Source organism: Sphaeramia orbicularis, chromosome 5 (genome assembly GCF_902148855.1).
Source record: "Sphaeramia orbicularis chromosome 5, fSphaOr1.1, whole genome shotgun sequence".
NCBI lineage: Eukaryota > Metazoa > Chordata > Actinopteri > Kurtiformes > Apogonidae > Sphaeramia > Sphaeramia orbicularis.
In genome coordinates this window covers 13,214,968-13,232,784 of record NC_043961.1, presented here as the reverse complement: position 1 = coordinate 13,232,784, position 17,817 = coordinate 13,214,968, and the positions used below count along the sequence as shown (strand labels likewise).

The window sequence follows — 17,817 nt, the reverse complement described above, 5'->3', positions numbered from 1 at the left end:
CAAGCGACAAACAAAAGCATCTTTATCTTAAGTTGTCATATCTCTCTGCTGTTTGTCGTCATCTTTGCAACATTTTTTTTTTTTTTTTTAGTTTTACGAGCCATGAGTTTGAAGATCAAGGGAAGCAGCGGTAAAATCTTAGCAGATTTGAAGCTTTGGCGAGCAGACGTCATGTGGTGAAATGCAGATGGTGTCGACCCAGATCTACAAAACAAGCAATCACAATACAACAGGAGGCAAAACCAGGATAAACAAGAACAGAAAATGACATGAAGTGACACCGTATACCTTTTCGGGATCATAATTAGGTAGAAATATGCCTGAACTACTCAGCGTTTCTGCTCGTCTTTGAATATCCCGTCGTCATTCCTTGGCTCAGTTCCCGCTGTAGGTAGCTGCCATTACACAGAGTTGTTTAGATTGGCAGCTGGTTGCGTTGTAATATGAGGTAATTAGAGGTGAGAGATTATCGAAGTGTACATCAATGCGTCAGCCAGCGTGTTAGTCGGTCATGCAAGCACACATGGTTTCACTTTGTGTAAATTTGTTGACAGATTAGTTTGAAGGCACAGTAGAGTCTGGCTGATTTCCCCGATACTTGCACTGACATAAACCTTCAAGGCTGCGTCTAATGTGAGTTTGTCATGTGATAATCAGCGGTGCATGCCCCGAACAGGAGCAGAAACAGGTGTTCCAGTTCAGTGATTAACCGACGGAGTGTGTGGTCTGTCACTACGTAATCCCCGAGTGCAAGTGTCAACCCAAGTGTTTTAAGTGTCTTATCTGTCTCCTCTTTCAGATTAGTACCTGCCAGTAAAACACCAAAACAATGCTTGACTTTCTCCCTTCGTTTAAAGCCCCTGAAGACGCTCCACTTTGACAAATCCCAGTTACTGTTTGGTCTCAGCTCATTACACTCCCTATTCTTTTAGCACATCCTTTTTATTCACATTGCTGTGAAGTTAAACACTTTTTTTTCAGTGTTGGCGGTGTCGCATTCGTCTGGTTTTGCTGCGAGACGACCACACAAGTGTAAAAAAGCAGTTTGCACCCATTTCCAAGAAGCAGCTTTAATGAGAAATGTGACTTTACTGAGCAAAAACTGATGCAAATCTGGTCTTTTCTCGTCAAACTTATAGAGAATGTGTTTTTACTCAGCAGCTTTCTCCAGATTAGTCATGCAAACTGCTTCTTGGAACCGGTCCCTGTTTTGTAAAATGAGCTACGATCTACTGATGTGCAGAATAATTGATCACAGAGATAAAGACGACAGAAATTTGGCTTCCTCACATGTCAGTGATGGGGTTTTCGCTGCAGGAATTTATCATAGTTACGGAGAAGATTGTGGTTCACATGTGCGCTCTGCACTGTGGAATGAATTCTCTGCAGAATGCTTGGTGCGAATGGAAGGAGAAACTGTAAAACAAAAGATGCATTTTCTGAGTTCTCGGATAGCCCATAATAACCCCTCTGAGGCCAATAAACCTGACAAAAAAGGCTTTGGGAAAGAAGGCTTGGTATTCTTAAGCTTTTTTTTTTTTTTTTAAAGTTGGTTCACATGAGTGTTTCAAATCAGATTCACCAAACTGTCACCAACATTTTTGTTAGTGTTATTTAATAGTAGTGGTTGAATTCAGCTGCCAGTGATATGTCAGCGTCATCTTCGTGTACTGTGACAGAATAAAAGAGGGTTTGACGTGAACTTAAAAGCTCTAAAATATCTTCTAAAATATCATCTAAAGCGAAGCGCCTCGTGCCTATTCCTGGAGGCTGTTGAGGCGACAGTCATGGATGTCATGACGTGTACTTTAGATGATTCTATTTCACAGACAGCTATGACAGAATATATTAACTATAGTGACAAAATATGCAAATATAAATGGTTTCTTTGTACGTGTAAATCTATATTTGTATTAAATGTATTCAGATGAAGGCATTATTATTCTTGGATAATCCTTGTGTTTTGCCTTGAAAGCAGACTAGAAACAGTGTTTTAAGGGGTAAATCTAAAATATACTCCATGACAGATTACACAGCACATGTTCTGTAATGTAATTTGTAACATTAGGTGAGTTAAAGGGAGTCATGTGGTTTAGGACTGAACCCAGGAGTCACCATTAATGTATGGAAACACAAAATGGTGTAATGTCTTGTCTGGCAAAAAGGATGAGCATGTTGGTCAGCATTGGATACCAATTCAGTAATCTGAGCTTTAACTGGAGAAAAATAGAACTTGTTTTATAGCACAGGTAGCATTTGAGTGAAATAAATGTGCGAAGAAACATCGCAAAACCAGTTTGAAAGATTGTTCTGCACAGACAATAATGACCTTGTGTGGACGATTCCAAATAGATCTTTAGTGCAGCTATTGACAACACAAACCGAACAGGAAACAGGTGATTTGAGAATTTACTGTGGCTGTGTTCTGTCTTAAAACATTGCTAAGCTAGCAGAGCTATAATATAAACTATCAGCAATCTGATAGTTTGCATTATAGACTTCCCCCTGCTGTTGAGAGTTTGGAATCTAAATTTTGAATAGAGCATCTTTAAAGTTATTCCTTTAAATAATCTGTCAATTTTCAGAATGTAATTGTACTCTGATTATCTCCTTTTATCTCTTTTTTTAATTGTTAATGTGAATTTAATTGTTAAACCAACTCGCCCTTTAGTGGACAGTTAATAAAATGCAACATTCAGGGTTTGTAGGGGTGTTTGAAATCCTTGAAAATGCTTGAATTTCAATGTTGTGTTTTCAAGGTCTGAAGAGTGTCTGAATTTTTGTTGAAGTGCTTGAAAGTGCTTGCAATTCTAACTCCATAATGTAATTTATTAATTTATTTTTAATATTAACTCTGCCAGGTTAGATGGCAAGCCAAAGCTACTTACAGAGAGGTGATACATTTTGAGAAATAAAACTTTATGTCAGAAAAGAAAAGTTTGACTCCAGGTACATTTTTATCTTAACCTTTCTCTCGGTGTGAGTGTGCCTGAAGAAGTGGCTTCTCTTTTTTTGGATAAAACTTTGTGTTCTCCTTTAATTTCTAAACTTTTTGCTATTATGAAACATAATTTTAGATGTTTATAGCATAATACAATGTACATCACGGTGATGTGGGGCAGCTGTGGCCTAGAGGGCTATAGAGTCAGCTGGAGAGTTGGCTTGTGATCGAGGGGTTGCCACTTTGATTCCACGGACTGGCAGATGTGCCCTTGAGCGAGGCACTTAATTTGGTCCCCGGGTGCCTGCTATGACAAGCCCACTGCTCCTAGTCTGTAGTGTGTTCCTGCATGTAATGGGTTAAAAGCACAAATTAAATTTCAGTGTGTGGTGCATGACAATAAAGGATCTTGATCTTAAAAAGCAAAAAAATATAATCCTGAGTATATATATTCTTGTAGATATGTATTTTACCCCACTAATAACATGGTGTTGGAAAAATTTGAAGATGACCCTTAAAAGTGCTTGGAAAGGGCTTGAATTTGACCTTGAAAAATGTGTTCAAACCCTGATTTAAAAACTTTGAAAAGCACCATTTAACACTTACATTATTACAGTATTTAGACAAAAACCATGAAGTAAATACTATGTCCACATTTTCCAAACTGACAGCTGCAGTGTTTTCCATTACACCGTTGCAATTAATAACTGTGTAATTAAACACAGTATTTTGCATTTTATCTACATTATCGCTGTTTTGTTAATGTGTTTCTCCTCAGTCCTGACCCAGTGATGTAGGTGCTTGTTCATTAACTGTTCACCTTGTACTTGTATCACAGGTGTAATACATACCTGATATATCCTACATCAAAGTAACCCAGACTGTCCTCATTAGGCGACCACCTCTTTTGACCAAATCACTGATGCATTTCACTGCTCATTATGGGGAAAAAAAAATTCCCCAGAGCTACTTTGCAGTTAGTGTGAGACCGCGGCCGTAGATTGAGAGCTAGTGTTTTTCCCACTGTGGCGGCAGAGCAGCAGATGTAAAGAAGTCTCAACCTGCCTGGCAGCTCTTTACTGCTCGTCAGTCAGTCGGCAGAGCTGTCAGCTCCCATCACCAGGCCACCTCGCTCACTCCCAGACCCCCTCCCCCTCCATCTTCCCTCCACCCTCCGCTCGGCTTGGCAGTAGCTTCCTCCCCGTCTTTGACCGCCTGTCTGTCTGTGTGTCACCGCTGATATGAAGCCTGTTTCCTCACTCTGCTATCTCTTTCTTATGCTCTCACTATCTCTCTCTCGCCTTGCTTCTCCTTCCCCTACCACCTTATCCCACCCCGTGTCCTCCCCCCTCCCTGCCTCTTCCATCTGCTACATGTTTACTTGTCCTCAGTCGACTGCACTGGTGTGACTGAGCCCCTCACCCCCCCCTCCTCCCTTCTCCACCATCTCTCTACCCCTTCAGCAGCAGACTGTATTTACACTCCTACTAAACAAGCCCAGGGGAGAACATGATCCCCGATGACACGCACTCGCGAGCTCACAACACATCCTTAACAAGCCACAAAGAAAGAGAGAAACAAGGGATAAAATCTCAGTTTCTGTCTCCAGGCTCCACGTCCATTAGTGCAGAGAAAATGTGAGAGCAAAGGCAGTGATTAAAGAGCAGCAGCAATTAACAGGCCACGGCTGCAGAGGTGTTTAAGAGTTGTGAGCTCCTATTTTGCCAGCTCTATAAATGAGGACTTGTTAGGAGTAATTAGCTCAGTAGCAGCAGCGATGCACGCCAACGGGAGAGGAATTCCATCGCCAATTTCACTGACCAAACCAAAGCTTTACCGTCCATCACAGCATCTTGTTCTTCTATATCCTTCAAGAGACCAAGAAAAGTGAAAGTTTTTGCTTTTTTACATTAAAAATTTGTCTCGATTGGAAACTGCATAATGCACCAGTTGTTTCAGATTTATTTTTAAAATTTATTTATTTTTTAATGGAATGTCCTTTGCAAGGGACAGCATACAGTCGCAGAAAAAGTTATTAGACCATCAAAAGTCCTCAAAAACAATGGTTATGCAATCAAGTACTAACTCCTGTGTGAATCATGTGACTCGAACAGACAGAAAAGAAAACATGGAATGCCTAAAAGCACTGTTTTTGTCAGTACAATGCCATAGCTATTGATGTAAGAACGGAAGTGATTTTGGTTATCATCAAGAAAACATGGAAAATGGATAGATCTCAATTCTGTAATTAAACTCTTTGTCCAAACAAATGTACATTTAGTTGTACCAGGCATTAAAATGAACAAGAAATTGAAGAAAACAAGGGGCGGTCTAATAATTTTTTCCGCAACTGCATATAAGTAAAACTGTGAAACTTTTGTCCCCTACAGAGGACAAAAATGCATTGCTGACTCCCAGGAGGACATAGACCCAGCAAGTCTAAAGAAGTTACAAATCCAATAATCTGAGTTTTAAACCTTAAAGGAGTGATATTTTGCCTTTTTTTAATGGAATTCTGCATTTTCAAACATGTCCCTGTGGTCTACATAAACTGTAAATGCTCTGCTTGGGTCTGAATTCTTCATTAATTCAACTCCACAGGTCCATCTTCAACCCTGTTTCTCAGTAATGACACCAGAAAGGTTGTTTTGAGCGCTGGCCCTTTAAATGCACATGAGCCATTTCATGCCCCACCCCCTCCAGGTTATTGGCTGTGCTGCTGCAGTTATCTAAAAAAATCAGGTATTTTCATATATTTAATTTATTGACCATGTAGATGGTCATTGCATCTCAGAGTAAATTTAAAGATTATTATATCCGAACAGAGAAAACTGAAGAAAATTACATATTTTTCAGCAAAATATATCATTAACTGGACATAAACCCAGTGTGTCCTTCCACTGTCATTGATCCAACTCCATGGGTTTTACTGGTGAATCAATGGTGTAGAAGATGACGGTGTTTCCACGGTAATTACGGAGCCTCTGAACGTCCAAATGGGTCATATCTGATGACCATGAAAAGATGACAAACTGCATTTTACCTCATATTAACATGTATTGATAGGATTAGTGGATCACAAGTTATTAAATCTTTAGGATCAGAAGATGCTTTTGGCCACTGGAGGCTGTGTGAGAGTTTTTTCTGTTAATGTTGCATTCATCTAAAAGGGTAAGTGCAAGTTCCACAGGATTGGGCCCAAGAAAAGCACATTTACTGCTTGGCTGAAGCCTGATGAAAGTAATGAATGTGAATCTCAGTGCACCTCGGGAAAGGAAACACTCATTTATATTTTGGTATAAGGGTTTTAGTTTTGACTAGTTAACTGTATTTTCATTGTCATTTCAGTATTAACATCCACACTAAACACACTGGAAAACAGGGTCTGAATCACAAGAAATAACATTCATCAGTCACTGACACCCCAGTTAGCTTTTAGTTTTCTTTCACAGTGACTGCAAGGTTAGTTTGTTTTATTAAGTCATATCATCAGAACAATATTAAACAATCTTGCAAATTTTTTCTTTTCGTTGAGGTCTAAAAGTCATTATAGTCGCATGAGAAAATTGTGTGTGTGTGGGGGGGGGGGGTCTGTGATTAAAAATCCATCACCCATTGTGTTGTATGGAAAAGATCACTCCCTACTTGTACATATTCTTCTTTTTTTCTTTTTTTTCTTCTTTTATTTGGTTATCTGCCTTGTTTTCAGTGTTTGGACATAAAACAAAAATATTATTTTGGCATTTATGTATGATATATGATGTACCGGGTCTTAATGTCTGATATTTGAATGTCAGTAAAAAATTTATTATAAAATAAATAAATAAATCCATCATCCAATATTGTTCTCAACACTGTTAACCCCTACAACTCTGGTTAGCTACCACCATTCAGTTTTTGCATCAATACTGACACTAACAGCGACTTTCATGTCAAAACAAACATGTCAAATTAATTCAATCAATCAAGGTTTATTTAAAATTAGGCAAGACTGAGATTTCTTGCTTCATAAAAATCCAAAATGCAGCCTTTTTCCATCATACAGTACAGGAATTATGAAAGTATTTTTCCAGTCTTATAATTTTAGTCCAGAAAGAGCATTTTTGAGTTCAGTCTCCATTTATATAGCCTGAAAATGTTTGGTTAAAAACATAAATCCTCCACAACATCAATAAAGAGATTTCATTTTTTGATTATATCACTTGAATCTAGAGATCATGTCTGTCCACGTGAAATGACAGCATTAATCTCAAAAAAAGCTTAAACTGACCACCATAAGGAACAGCTTGGTTACATAATGCTAATTAAACAGCAGCATTTGCATAGGAATGATTGTGTCCCAGACTATGATCGATTTCTACTCTACATCTTAAATTTCATACTTAATGAAATGGGAAAGAGAATTTGACATAGAAATTGATGATATAGATTGGCTAAACATGTGGATATTACATCATACAACTACTAGCTCTTGGACATGGAGGGAATTTGCCTGGAAAAATCTTATAAGATTTTTTATTACACCCAAGTTCAAAAGTAAACAGTTCCAGAGGCATCAGGAATGTTGAAGAGAATGCGGGGAGATGGATGTTGACCATTCTCATGTTTTTTGGAAATGTTCAAAACTTTCGGAATATTGGGAAATGATCTGCAATCTCCTATGTCAAGTATTAGGATACACAATTCCAAAGAAGCCTGAAATTCTTTATTTATGCAACTTTGGTGATGACACTATATGTGAATACGATAAATATTTGGTAAAGGTGATGTTGATAGCTGCAAAAAAATGTATAACAAGGAATTGGGGGAAGATGAACATACCATCAAAGGATTAATGGATGACTACGATCAAGGACATATTTCTAATGGAAAAACTAACACACAGATTGAGACTACAAGAACCAAAAATGAACAAAAAGTGGAAAAAATGGACATTATAAAAGCAAAATAATTGATAAGACTGTGCTACCCAGACTTATTTATGTTGTTGTGTTTTCTTTTTCTTGTTGTTCCTTTAAAACTAACAAAACATAAGTTACAAAAAAAAAAAAAAAATCATACTTAATGGTCTTAAAATGACCTTAAATTGAGTTAATTAAAACCTACATGTCTTTCATATTAAAACGAGGATGTGATTTGTGCTCAGGTGTTATCTGAATGTCTTTATCTTTTCCGCAGACGTTTAACTCCTTACGGGACGTCCTGGTGTCATTCGGACGGAGGGCTGTGTGTTTTCCGCTCTACAGACACTTTTCCATGGTCACTGCAGCTCTACGCGACACCGTAAAGATTTTGCACTCAGGTAAGAACAACCCCCACAAAGCGCACACACAGGCAAGGCCACACACATCACCGTGGCGACCTTTGACCTCTTCAGACCGGTATTGACCCGCAGCGTCTGCCACGCATTCACGGCAGCAGCCTCTTTGTGGGTTTTAACCTAAAATTAGCAGCTCCATCCAAAGCCTCTTACTGTGGATCCATTTCACTCCGCTGCGAACACACGATCGCTGCTAATTAGTGTTAATTGATTTTGCCCACCCTGTGGTTTCTTCGGAGCACTGCTTTTATATGTAAATAAGTTCTGGAGTGTGCAGACGGATGTAGCTCCAACGCGAGCAGATGCTGCTGAAAAAGAAATCTGACAACCCTGCTGGACGGATCCACAGCCTTAAAGCCAAGCAGTGTTTGGAGAAAGTGGTTCATGAGCATACTGCGGTGCGAGTGTGAAAGTAATATTCCTCCAGCTAAGCAGAAGAGGGGCCCCGGCTGCTATCCCTCGGGGAGCAAAAATGTGGATTAGTCGAGAACGGACTGTTGACTTTGATATCTCAAAGCCCAGAGTAATCTTTAAATCAAAAGCCCCCGCGGACAGATGAAACTCGGCAGTGTAAACACACTCAAGATGCGTGAGGGCTGAGATTATCCAGCTTGTGATGATTTTAACGCTGGTAAATGACAGCAAATTAAAGGCCTTTTAAGCTCCAGATTAGCATTTCTGCGCCTCATTAAACAGGAAGATGAGTTGATCAGGAGAGCCGGGGAAGCAGCAGTCGGAGTCGCTTCTTCCCTTCACCTTTATTCTCTTACAACTGACGCCCTTTTTTTCTGCCATAACAAGCTTTCTCGCGTTCACCCTGAGCCTGAAAATGGTGCCAACGCCTTCTGACAGCTCACACAACATCACACTCAGGCTCTGCTTTGTCCAATCTGATAATGAGAAACTGACAGGCAGTGCTGAGGCTTTGTGTATATCTATCTCCAGGAAAAATAGTAAATTATCGCTATTATTTTATAATAATCATAACTACTCATAACATTTATTATTTGCAAGCATTAGGAAAGTATGAGTAATAGCGGCTTTTCCTTAATGAACTGTAACAGTACAGTAATTCAGCCTGGCGTGTGTTTCCTCCGAGCGTTACTTTACACCCTAATTAATTTGTCAGGATAAGGCAAATGGAAACGCATGCCCCATTTTGAGGCACTTCATTTAAGTGGCTGCGAAAGCAAACATTCATAGGTATTAGCAAAACAAACGCAGTAATGGCAGCACACAGGTTAAGGCCTCCGAGGAAATGTTATCCAGGGGTAAATATTTGAACAGCCCTCTGGCAGTGTGGCCAGTATTCTCAAGGAGCGCTTCCACCTGCTTTCACGGTGGCTTTGACAGAGGAGTCGGCCGGCAGGTACAGAGAGAGCAGAGAGCCTGGGGGGTAGGGGGGGTGGAGGCGTCAAGGAGAGGTCCTCAGGGTCACACTGCTGTCAGGATGTGGATGACAAGAAGAGGCAAACACACTGAGATAAGAAGCACGGCTGCACATGCATTCACTGTGCATTGCCGCTGTCAGTCAGTCAAATATGAGCGCTACTTAAAGGAAGTGTGGAAGACTTTCCTTTGTAATAATAATCCATCTCAATCGACACTGATGTGATGTTCTACGAGAAGTGTGAGGCAGTGTATTTACATGAGGAGACACACCTACGGCATCCGAAAGCAGCTTAGACTAGATGTAGATGGATGTCGTTCCTCTTGATATAGAAAAAAAAAAAGCCAAAATACTGCAATCAGGGGAGCTGCCATGTAGGATGGCATTTCTTTGCTGCAGTGGAGAAGCAGGGACATGACTTCCACCCACTGCCGCTTGGTTGGTTTCTGATTCAGGACCACAGTGTGACATTTCAGCTGTCAATCACTAATTTTTGTAACATAAAGTAATTAATTTAACCTCTTGAGAGGCATTTTTGTCCTCTGTAGGGGACAACAGCTTTACTTTATCACAGCTTTACTTAAAAAAAAAAAGCTGTCCGCTGCAAAGCACTTTCCATAAGAAAATTAAAATGTATCTGTAAAAACTATTCGTCTCAGGAGGTTAAAGTAAAATTGATCAGAAAGATGATATTGAACACACATCAGTCTCATGAAAATGCATTTGTCTTCTTTAGTTTAGATAAAGTTGACTAACATGGAGTGTGTTCTTTTCCTTTTTTTTTTTATCTCATTAACATGTGTTTTGTTGAAATGTGAAGATCTCTAATCGTAAGTGTGGACACTACACGCGTTTATCCAAACACATAAAAAACAAGCAGAAAATATTTGTATCTTCAGGTATTATTTTAAACATCAACATCCGTATCAGCTATCAGTATTATATTATTTCTATTATGTTTAAAGGTAAGTGCATCTTTAGCATTTTCTTGTCTTCTACTGTGTTTCTGGAGTCAAAACTAGACGATAATTAAATCCCACAGCTTTCTTATTATTCTTTGACTGTCAAGATAAAGCAGGTATTTCAGCTTCATTCACTCAGAACCTTCCTGTAGTGTTGTGCAAAGGTGTAGCCATGTTTATTTGCCATATGTAATGTCATCGCTGTTAAATAATCCGATAATCTCTGTGATGAGCAGAGCAGATGGGCCAGCATTGAAACAATGAGCATTAAATGTTACTTAATCGGCCTTGAATTTTGTCATTATGTTACATTTACAGTCTTTGACAAGTTATTGTTCGCCTGTCTACAGTAATTACAGCAAACACATTAAGCAGAGGTACTGTTTTCTGCTATCAAATTTTCCCACAGTTTATTATTTCATACTTGAGCTGTTGAAAATTGCAACACTTTTTTTCCTACTTTGCGTCTGGGAGGGTCATAAAACACTGATGTCACACTTATTCCTCTGAGAAATGCTCTTTGCTGAGTGAAAGAGGCTTCATACATTACTAGTCCTGAAGGCAGGAGTGTTTGGCTCCGTCCCAAATCCACCCTGAGGCCTAATCACTAAACCCTCACAGACTTAATTCACTTCACCTGATAACTGATTGAGGGTGAGAGGCTGCAAAGGCTTGAATGGTATAAATAAAGAAAGGGATGGTGCTCCGTGGCGTATCATGTGACATTATCTTGACGATACTGAAACGTGTTTTGTCTTGGTTCTGAGGCGTCCATTAAGTCTCCTGTCTAAAACTGACTGAAATAAACATCCTCCAGGCTCCTCCTTAGTGAAGTAGTGGTAATTCTCAAATACTCAAATTACTTGTATTTGTTAAAAAAAGCGATGGCAGTAACTAGATAGATAGATTGGCCAGGATGACACTGGTATGACAGAAGAGTGATGCTGCAGTATATACAGTCGCGGAAAAAATTATTTGACCACCCCTTGTTTTCTTCAATTTCTTGTTCATTTTAATGCCTGGGACAACTAAAGGAACATTTGTTTGGACAAATACAATGATAACAAAAATAGCTCATAAGAGTTTAATTTCAGAGCTGATATCTATCCATTTTCCATGTTTTCTCGATAATAACCAAAATCACTTCAGTTCTTACATCAATATCTATGGCACTGTACCAAAAAAAGCAGTGCTTTAAGGCATTCCATGTTTTCTTTTCTGTTTGTTTTAGTCACATGATACACACAGGAGTTAGTACTTGATTGCATAGCCATTGTTTTTGATGACTTTTGATGGTCTAATAACCTTTTCTGCAACTGTACTTAGAGCATGGGTGTCAGACTCATTTCAGTTCAGAGGCCACATTCAGCCACATTCAGTCCAACCTGGTTTCAAGTGAGCCGGACCAGTAAAATTGCAAAAGGTAAATCGTGTAATGAAAATGTTTCCGTATACATAGTATGCTTTAAAAGATGTGAATAACATGAACAACCAAAAATTTTGTACGAAAAATAACTGCAGTTTCAACAATATTACGGTAAATGGATTGCACTTAGGCTATATAACGCATTTTCTACACCTTCATGGTGCCCAAAACTCTTTATAAAGCCTCACATTCACCCCTTCACAAACACACTCATACACCAGTGGGCAGCTGCTGCCATGTACTGGGAGCAATTTAGGGTTCAGTGTCTTGCCCAAGGACACTTAGACGTGTGGACAGTCGGAGCCAGGATTCGAGGATTTGAACTGCCGACCCTTCAGTCATTTGACGACCCCCTCTACCAACTGAACCTCAGCCGCCACATTATTACGCCTCATCCTATGATTTACGCATGTACATTACAACTTACAGATCACAGTGGATCCATTAACAGGTATAATGTTAAAATTACACTTCTCACAAAACATTTTAGATTATTAACAGTTTTTGTGAAACGATGGTTTGTAAATGTAAACCTTTACATATAAATCTACCTTTTTAAACTAAAACAAACGAGTTGTCAGTATTTATAGGTTATTATGATGTAGGTATTATTATTTTACTAGTCTGACCCTCTTGAGACCAAATTGACCTGTATGTGGAACCTGAACTAAAATGATTTCTACATTCTTGATTGTTAATATCCTCAGTATTTTAAGTTATCCCATGGACAGGATCGGACCTCATATATTTGATGTCACACTGTGGGTAATTCCCTTACAGTCTGCAGAAATCTTATGGACAGTATGCATAAAGAGCTCAAAATGTGTGTGAAAAAGCTGTCATACACATACAGTATGACAGTAGTTGAGCCCTAAGCCCCTACAGGAATGTGATCCAAAGTCCAGTGTTGACTTTGGAATCGGGTCGTCATAGTCCTGGATTAACGCTCAGTACGGCTCCCAGTTCTGGCTTTGAGAAGCTGTTTTAATACCTAGTAGGGATCAGATGATACGCTGATGCTGTACGCTACAAAATGTACATTGATTAAACCAGATATGGATGTCAGCGGCTGTTTTGCCTCTGCCTCCTCTGGTGCGTTTGATCAAAAGCATCAAATCAGACTCGTGTCAAAAGCTTCCTGCTGCTCTTTTAAAGCCGCCTCCCAGTCAATGCCAGAGTGTGAATAGTAAGAGGATGAAAAGCTGTGCTCCTTAAAAGTGGGAAACCCTCACTTCTCATATTGTTTGTCAAGTATTATATATCCTTCATGCTATTTCTGCTTTTATATGCAGCCTCTTAATACAGCAGAGCCAAGGGAAATGTTATTGTACGCCCACTGCTTCTGATAACCTGCCTTTGACTATTTAACACATCTCATTCACTTGTCATCTTACCAGGAGATGTTGAAATGTTGCAGAGAGCAGCTGTCCTTTAATTTTACACAAACAAATCTTGAAGCTTTTCAAAAGAAGTCATATCTTGGAAGCGGGTGTGTTTTTTGCCTCACATAATCCAAGTCCAGAATTTGAGGGCAGAGTTCCCTGCATACGATCCCATGCTTAAATGAGAACCAAATGTTTGTTTAAGCTTTTCCTCACTGCGAGTGCGCTGTTTATTTTGATTGGTGCTGGAATGTCTCTGGACAATGCCAACCAGCTCCACTGAGGTGGAGAGGAGCGTTTTCCCTTGCCCTCGTTGGATACTATTCATACGCCCGATTGGACAGTGAAGTGCTTTGACAGTTTGGCTCCGTTGTATACTTTAGAAAGAAGCCATTTGTCAGAATAACAAATGCAGTTTTGGTGTCGTTCTGCATATGCGATGCATTTGCGGCGTTGAAAGCTAGCTAAAACAATTTCAACACATGTCATCAGAGCGCTGGTGTCAACCATAAACCATGTCATACAACACTGCGCAATGTAACCAAAAATCCCAGCGTTTGCTTCAGTGTGGATACTCAGGCTGCCAGTTGATTTATTTAATTCATGATTAATCTCAAATTATCTGTAAATAATTGCAGACTGCATCATTTGCCAACCTCTGCCACATGGAAAGTTATACAGAGAACAACCACATTAAATAAGCAGCTGAAATGTATAAAATAATTTTATCTTATGTTTATCCAAATTATAAATCACCGTATGAGTTGATTTATAATGGCAACAAACAAACTTTCTGTTTGCACGTACATGGAACTATGGAGTGCGGAGTATCAGTATTCATATAGTCAGAAATATTACATTTACCGCCACACAGTCCAGGTCTCCAGTCATAATTCACATCTCTGCTTGAGCTGTAACGTACTTGTCGACTTGTGAAATGATGCATACATGACTACCTACAGTGGTGAGTCAGAAAAAGTTTAGTTTTTGTAACTAACCCTTTGGTCTTTCATTTACATTGATTCATTCATTTAGACTGAAGTACAGGATACTATTAGTGCAGGTTTCTATCAACATTTTTATGGCAAAAGAAAAGTTGTAACCTCTGAAAATGCTGTGTACTCTACATTAAATTTACAAAGTCGTGAAAGCTCTGAAATAACATATATCCAAGTAGACATGGTTTACTTTTCAAGTAGAAGTTCTTAAGTTTTTTCTTTAATATTTCCTTCAATTATTGCTCTTTGTGATTTATTTGATATTAGGTGCCTTAAGGGCTGTACTTCTGCCAAGTTTTAAGCAAATGGATTAAAAGACATGCACATAAAAGCTACATTATCTTAGCAACTGAAACTGATAAAATAGATTGGGCTGAAGCAACTTAAAACAGTCAGGTCCTCTGTGTTTTGCTTTGGATAGTGTTTGCGTCTGTAAAAACACCACAGTTCTAAGACCTGTGAATCTTATTTCTGTTTTCATTAGTACATTACTTTATGATTTCTGTCTCAACAGTGTCGAACATTGTTAATGTGAGAATAAAGCTGTAACTTCTTTGGCCCATGAGGTCTTAAAATCAGTACTTTTTACTTTTTGTTTCCACCAGATGGATTTACAGTAAAACTGCACAGATGCTCTACAATAGCTAAATGGACAGATGTGAATAAATGGAAAAATCATCCCAAAAAAAAACCAAAAAACATTGAGGGCAGCTTTTGATGGTTGTTTCTGACAAAGTCTGAGTACAGGCACAATAAAGCTGTGTTGTTTCTGTTCTCTCAGATGAACCGCTTCTTAAACCAGGAACTCTTCTTAAAGTGTATGGATCAAATTACTGTGCAAGCTCGCTGGGATTTTCCTCTGATCCTCTACCTTGGCTTTTATGTATGGAACAATGAGTGCAAGCCTTTAGATGCATGCTGTGTCTGCCAGCAGCTGGAGTGCATTGTCATCCTTAATACCGAGCGCGAGTAACACTGTTTTTCCATTTCCCTGCCACGCTTGTGTTCCTGTGCCCAGGGAGAGCCTGCGTCCTCAAATGCCTGCTCGATATTCACAGAGTCTTCCGAGAGAACGACCCGGCCTACATACTGAACGATCTGTACATCACAGACTACTGCATCTGGATCCAGAGGGTCAAGTAAGTTCACAAGCACACACACATATACACACATCCCAGCTGGTTTCATCTTCTCAGAGTTAGCAGCGTGATGCATCAGTGCTTTAGAGGAGAGGATTAGACCAGTCATTTGTCACAGCAGGGCCAGGTGGATTCCTGAGCCACTGAAAGATGCAGTCGTACCCTATCAAGTGTCAGAAGTACCATCAGCGAGTCCTTTGCATTCACTAAATCCCCATGCACCGATGTACCTCATATCTCAGGTGGGCGTAACTACCATCACAAGCCAAACATGCAAAAAGTGCACGTTTCTTCCTGCGATTATATAGTTTGGATGGTTCTATCTACCTCTGAGTTCATATTTTACAATTACTTACACATTTCAAATGTGAGCCTGCGAGCGCATTACTCAGTAATGAGCTCTGTTTTACTCTTGGCCAGGGTTCAGCCAAGTGGTGTGCTCGTCTGGAAAAAGCCCAGTTGAAAAATGTGTGCCTGATGTTGTAGGCTCGGCGCCCAGATGCAGACACGATAAAAGGTCTGCAGGGATTTAATGCTTTTTTTTTCTCTCTCCTCCCTCTCCTCACATTCTCATTTCTACATTTTTTCCAGGAGAAGTCTTGAATTGTGCTCTTAAAAATGCTGCGGATGCCCGGACTTTAATGGATAGGACAAAATCCACAGCTCAGTTTGAGGGTTGGTGGGATCTCTTAGGGTTTGGAAGCTTTGTCAGCTTCACCCAAAGACTCAATCAGTCTCTTCAGAGCCGTTCGCCTGCTCAACCTTTTCCTCCACTGTTTTCCTCTGCTGTACATTGCAGCTAAATGTCTGCTTGACCTAACGCGGCCCTGCATCGATCATTAAATGGATTAGCCCTCCTTCCTGCAGCCCTGACCCAGGATTGAATTGTTTCTTTCCTTACTTCTGTCAGGTTTTTTTTTATCCTCTTGAAGGGTTATATGCGCTGTCGAGACCTGCAAAAGACACTCTGCTCAGTCAAACCACTTCTAATGCAGCTTATATCGCCACTTAAGATCGCAAGCATGCATGTAATACCTCTTGTTGTTGAGGTGTGGGTATTTTGGCTCACACAATACAAAAATTCCACTTGTGGTTTCTGAAGTTACGTTCCTGTGTTTGGACTGAGAGATATCTGAGGAAGCCTCCAGTCGGAATGCAAAGCGGCGCAGGGGAGCTAGCCCTGTTCTGTGAGCCAGGAGGTTTGCGGTTTTCACAGCCCAACCTCCGCTATCAAACACACGGCTTGTTGTGGCAACCCCCTTTGTGTTTTGTCTGACAGGTTTGATGACAGATCGTGCAGGCAATGTTTTCTTCAGCACGAGATATTCCCCCGTGCAGAATTTGTCATCCTCCGCTAAGTGAGTCGTCTCTGGGAGCCGGGGCGGTAAGATGAGATGTAATCTATACCCCCGTGGCGCAGTCCCGTATCTTGTCACTTCCCCGCGGCAGACGGTTTGGACGCCATCAGCCGCACATGATGGACACAGCGATTAATGGATGTTTGCCGGATGGAGGTGGGGTTGATTTATTTAATCTCCTCTCTGTCCCACGTGCATTTCTACTCCTAAAGTTCCTCTGACTGCAGAGACATCGGTCTCAAATTTACAACCTCGTAAAGACTTCAGCATGATTTAAGCCGCAGGGCAGACTCTCCCCTTTTACTCTCGCACATATTGAGTCAGGGCAGGACATCAACACCGCAAAGAGAGCGAGGGAAGATCATATGACGATCTTTTGAGGTACGACCGCAATCCACGAACTGAATCACGACTATTCTCACTTCTTGTAAAAAGTATCACCAACTTCATCTGTAGTTTTCATAGTCCTACTTTTCTTTTGTGTTGTTTTATACGGCCAAAAACTTCGAAAAGCACCATTTAGCACGTACATTATTGCACTATTTAGACAATACCATGAAGTAAACACTATAGCCACGTTTTCCAAACTGACAGCTGCAGTGTTTTCCATTACGCCGTGGCAGCCCGCCATAGTCAGCCTTGCCACATTTTCATAATGAACCAATATTTTTACACCTCTCTTAATAACATAAGCTCTCTAACGTTGTGTTTTACACAGTCGCGTCTGTGTAAAACCAGACTGACTGCACACTGGAGTTCTGCAGCTGGACCAACAGTGTCTGTAATTCATCTTCTGTCAGTTATTATTTCTTCACAGGCATTAAATCAACACATTATATAAAACTGCTATGGGTTAGAGCGGAGTAGCTGACCATTTTTAGAGCAGAAACTCTGAAAGGCA

The 17,817-nt window shown here is 40.1% G+C and overlaps 1 protein-coding gene across 2 annotated transcripts in view; it reads left to right on the top strand.

Moving 5' to 3' along the window:
* The window catches only part of shq1 (SHQ1, H/ACA ribonucleoprotein assembly factor), a 67,266-nt gene that overhangs the window by 27,782 nt on the left and 21,667 nt on the right, over positions 1-17,817 (top strand). For both annotated transcript variants that reach the window (XR_003935517.1, XM_030135489.1), the window contains exons 10-11: positions 8,120-8,243; positions 15,438-15,558. Coding sequence is in view for 1 of the 2 variants with exons in the window: in XM_030135489.1 (XP_029991349.1) it covers positions 8,120-8,243; positions 15,438-15,558 (245 nt within the window). In the remaining variant the exon portion in view is untranslated. The remainder of the gene's footprint in view (positions 1-8,119; positions 8,244-15,437; positions 15,559-17,817) is intronic.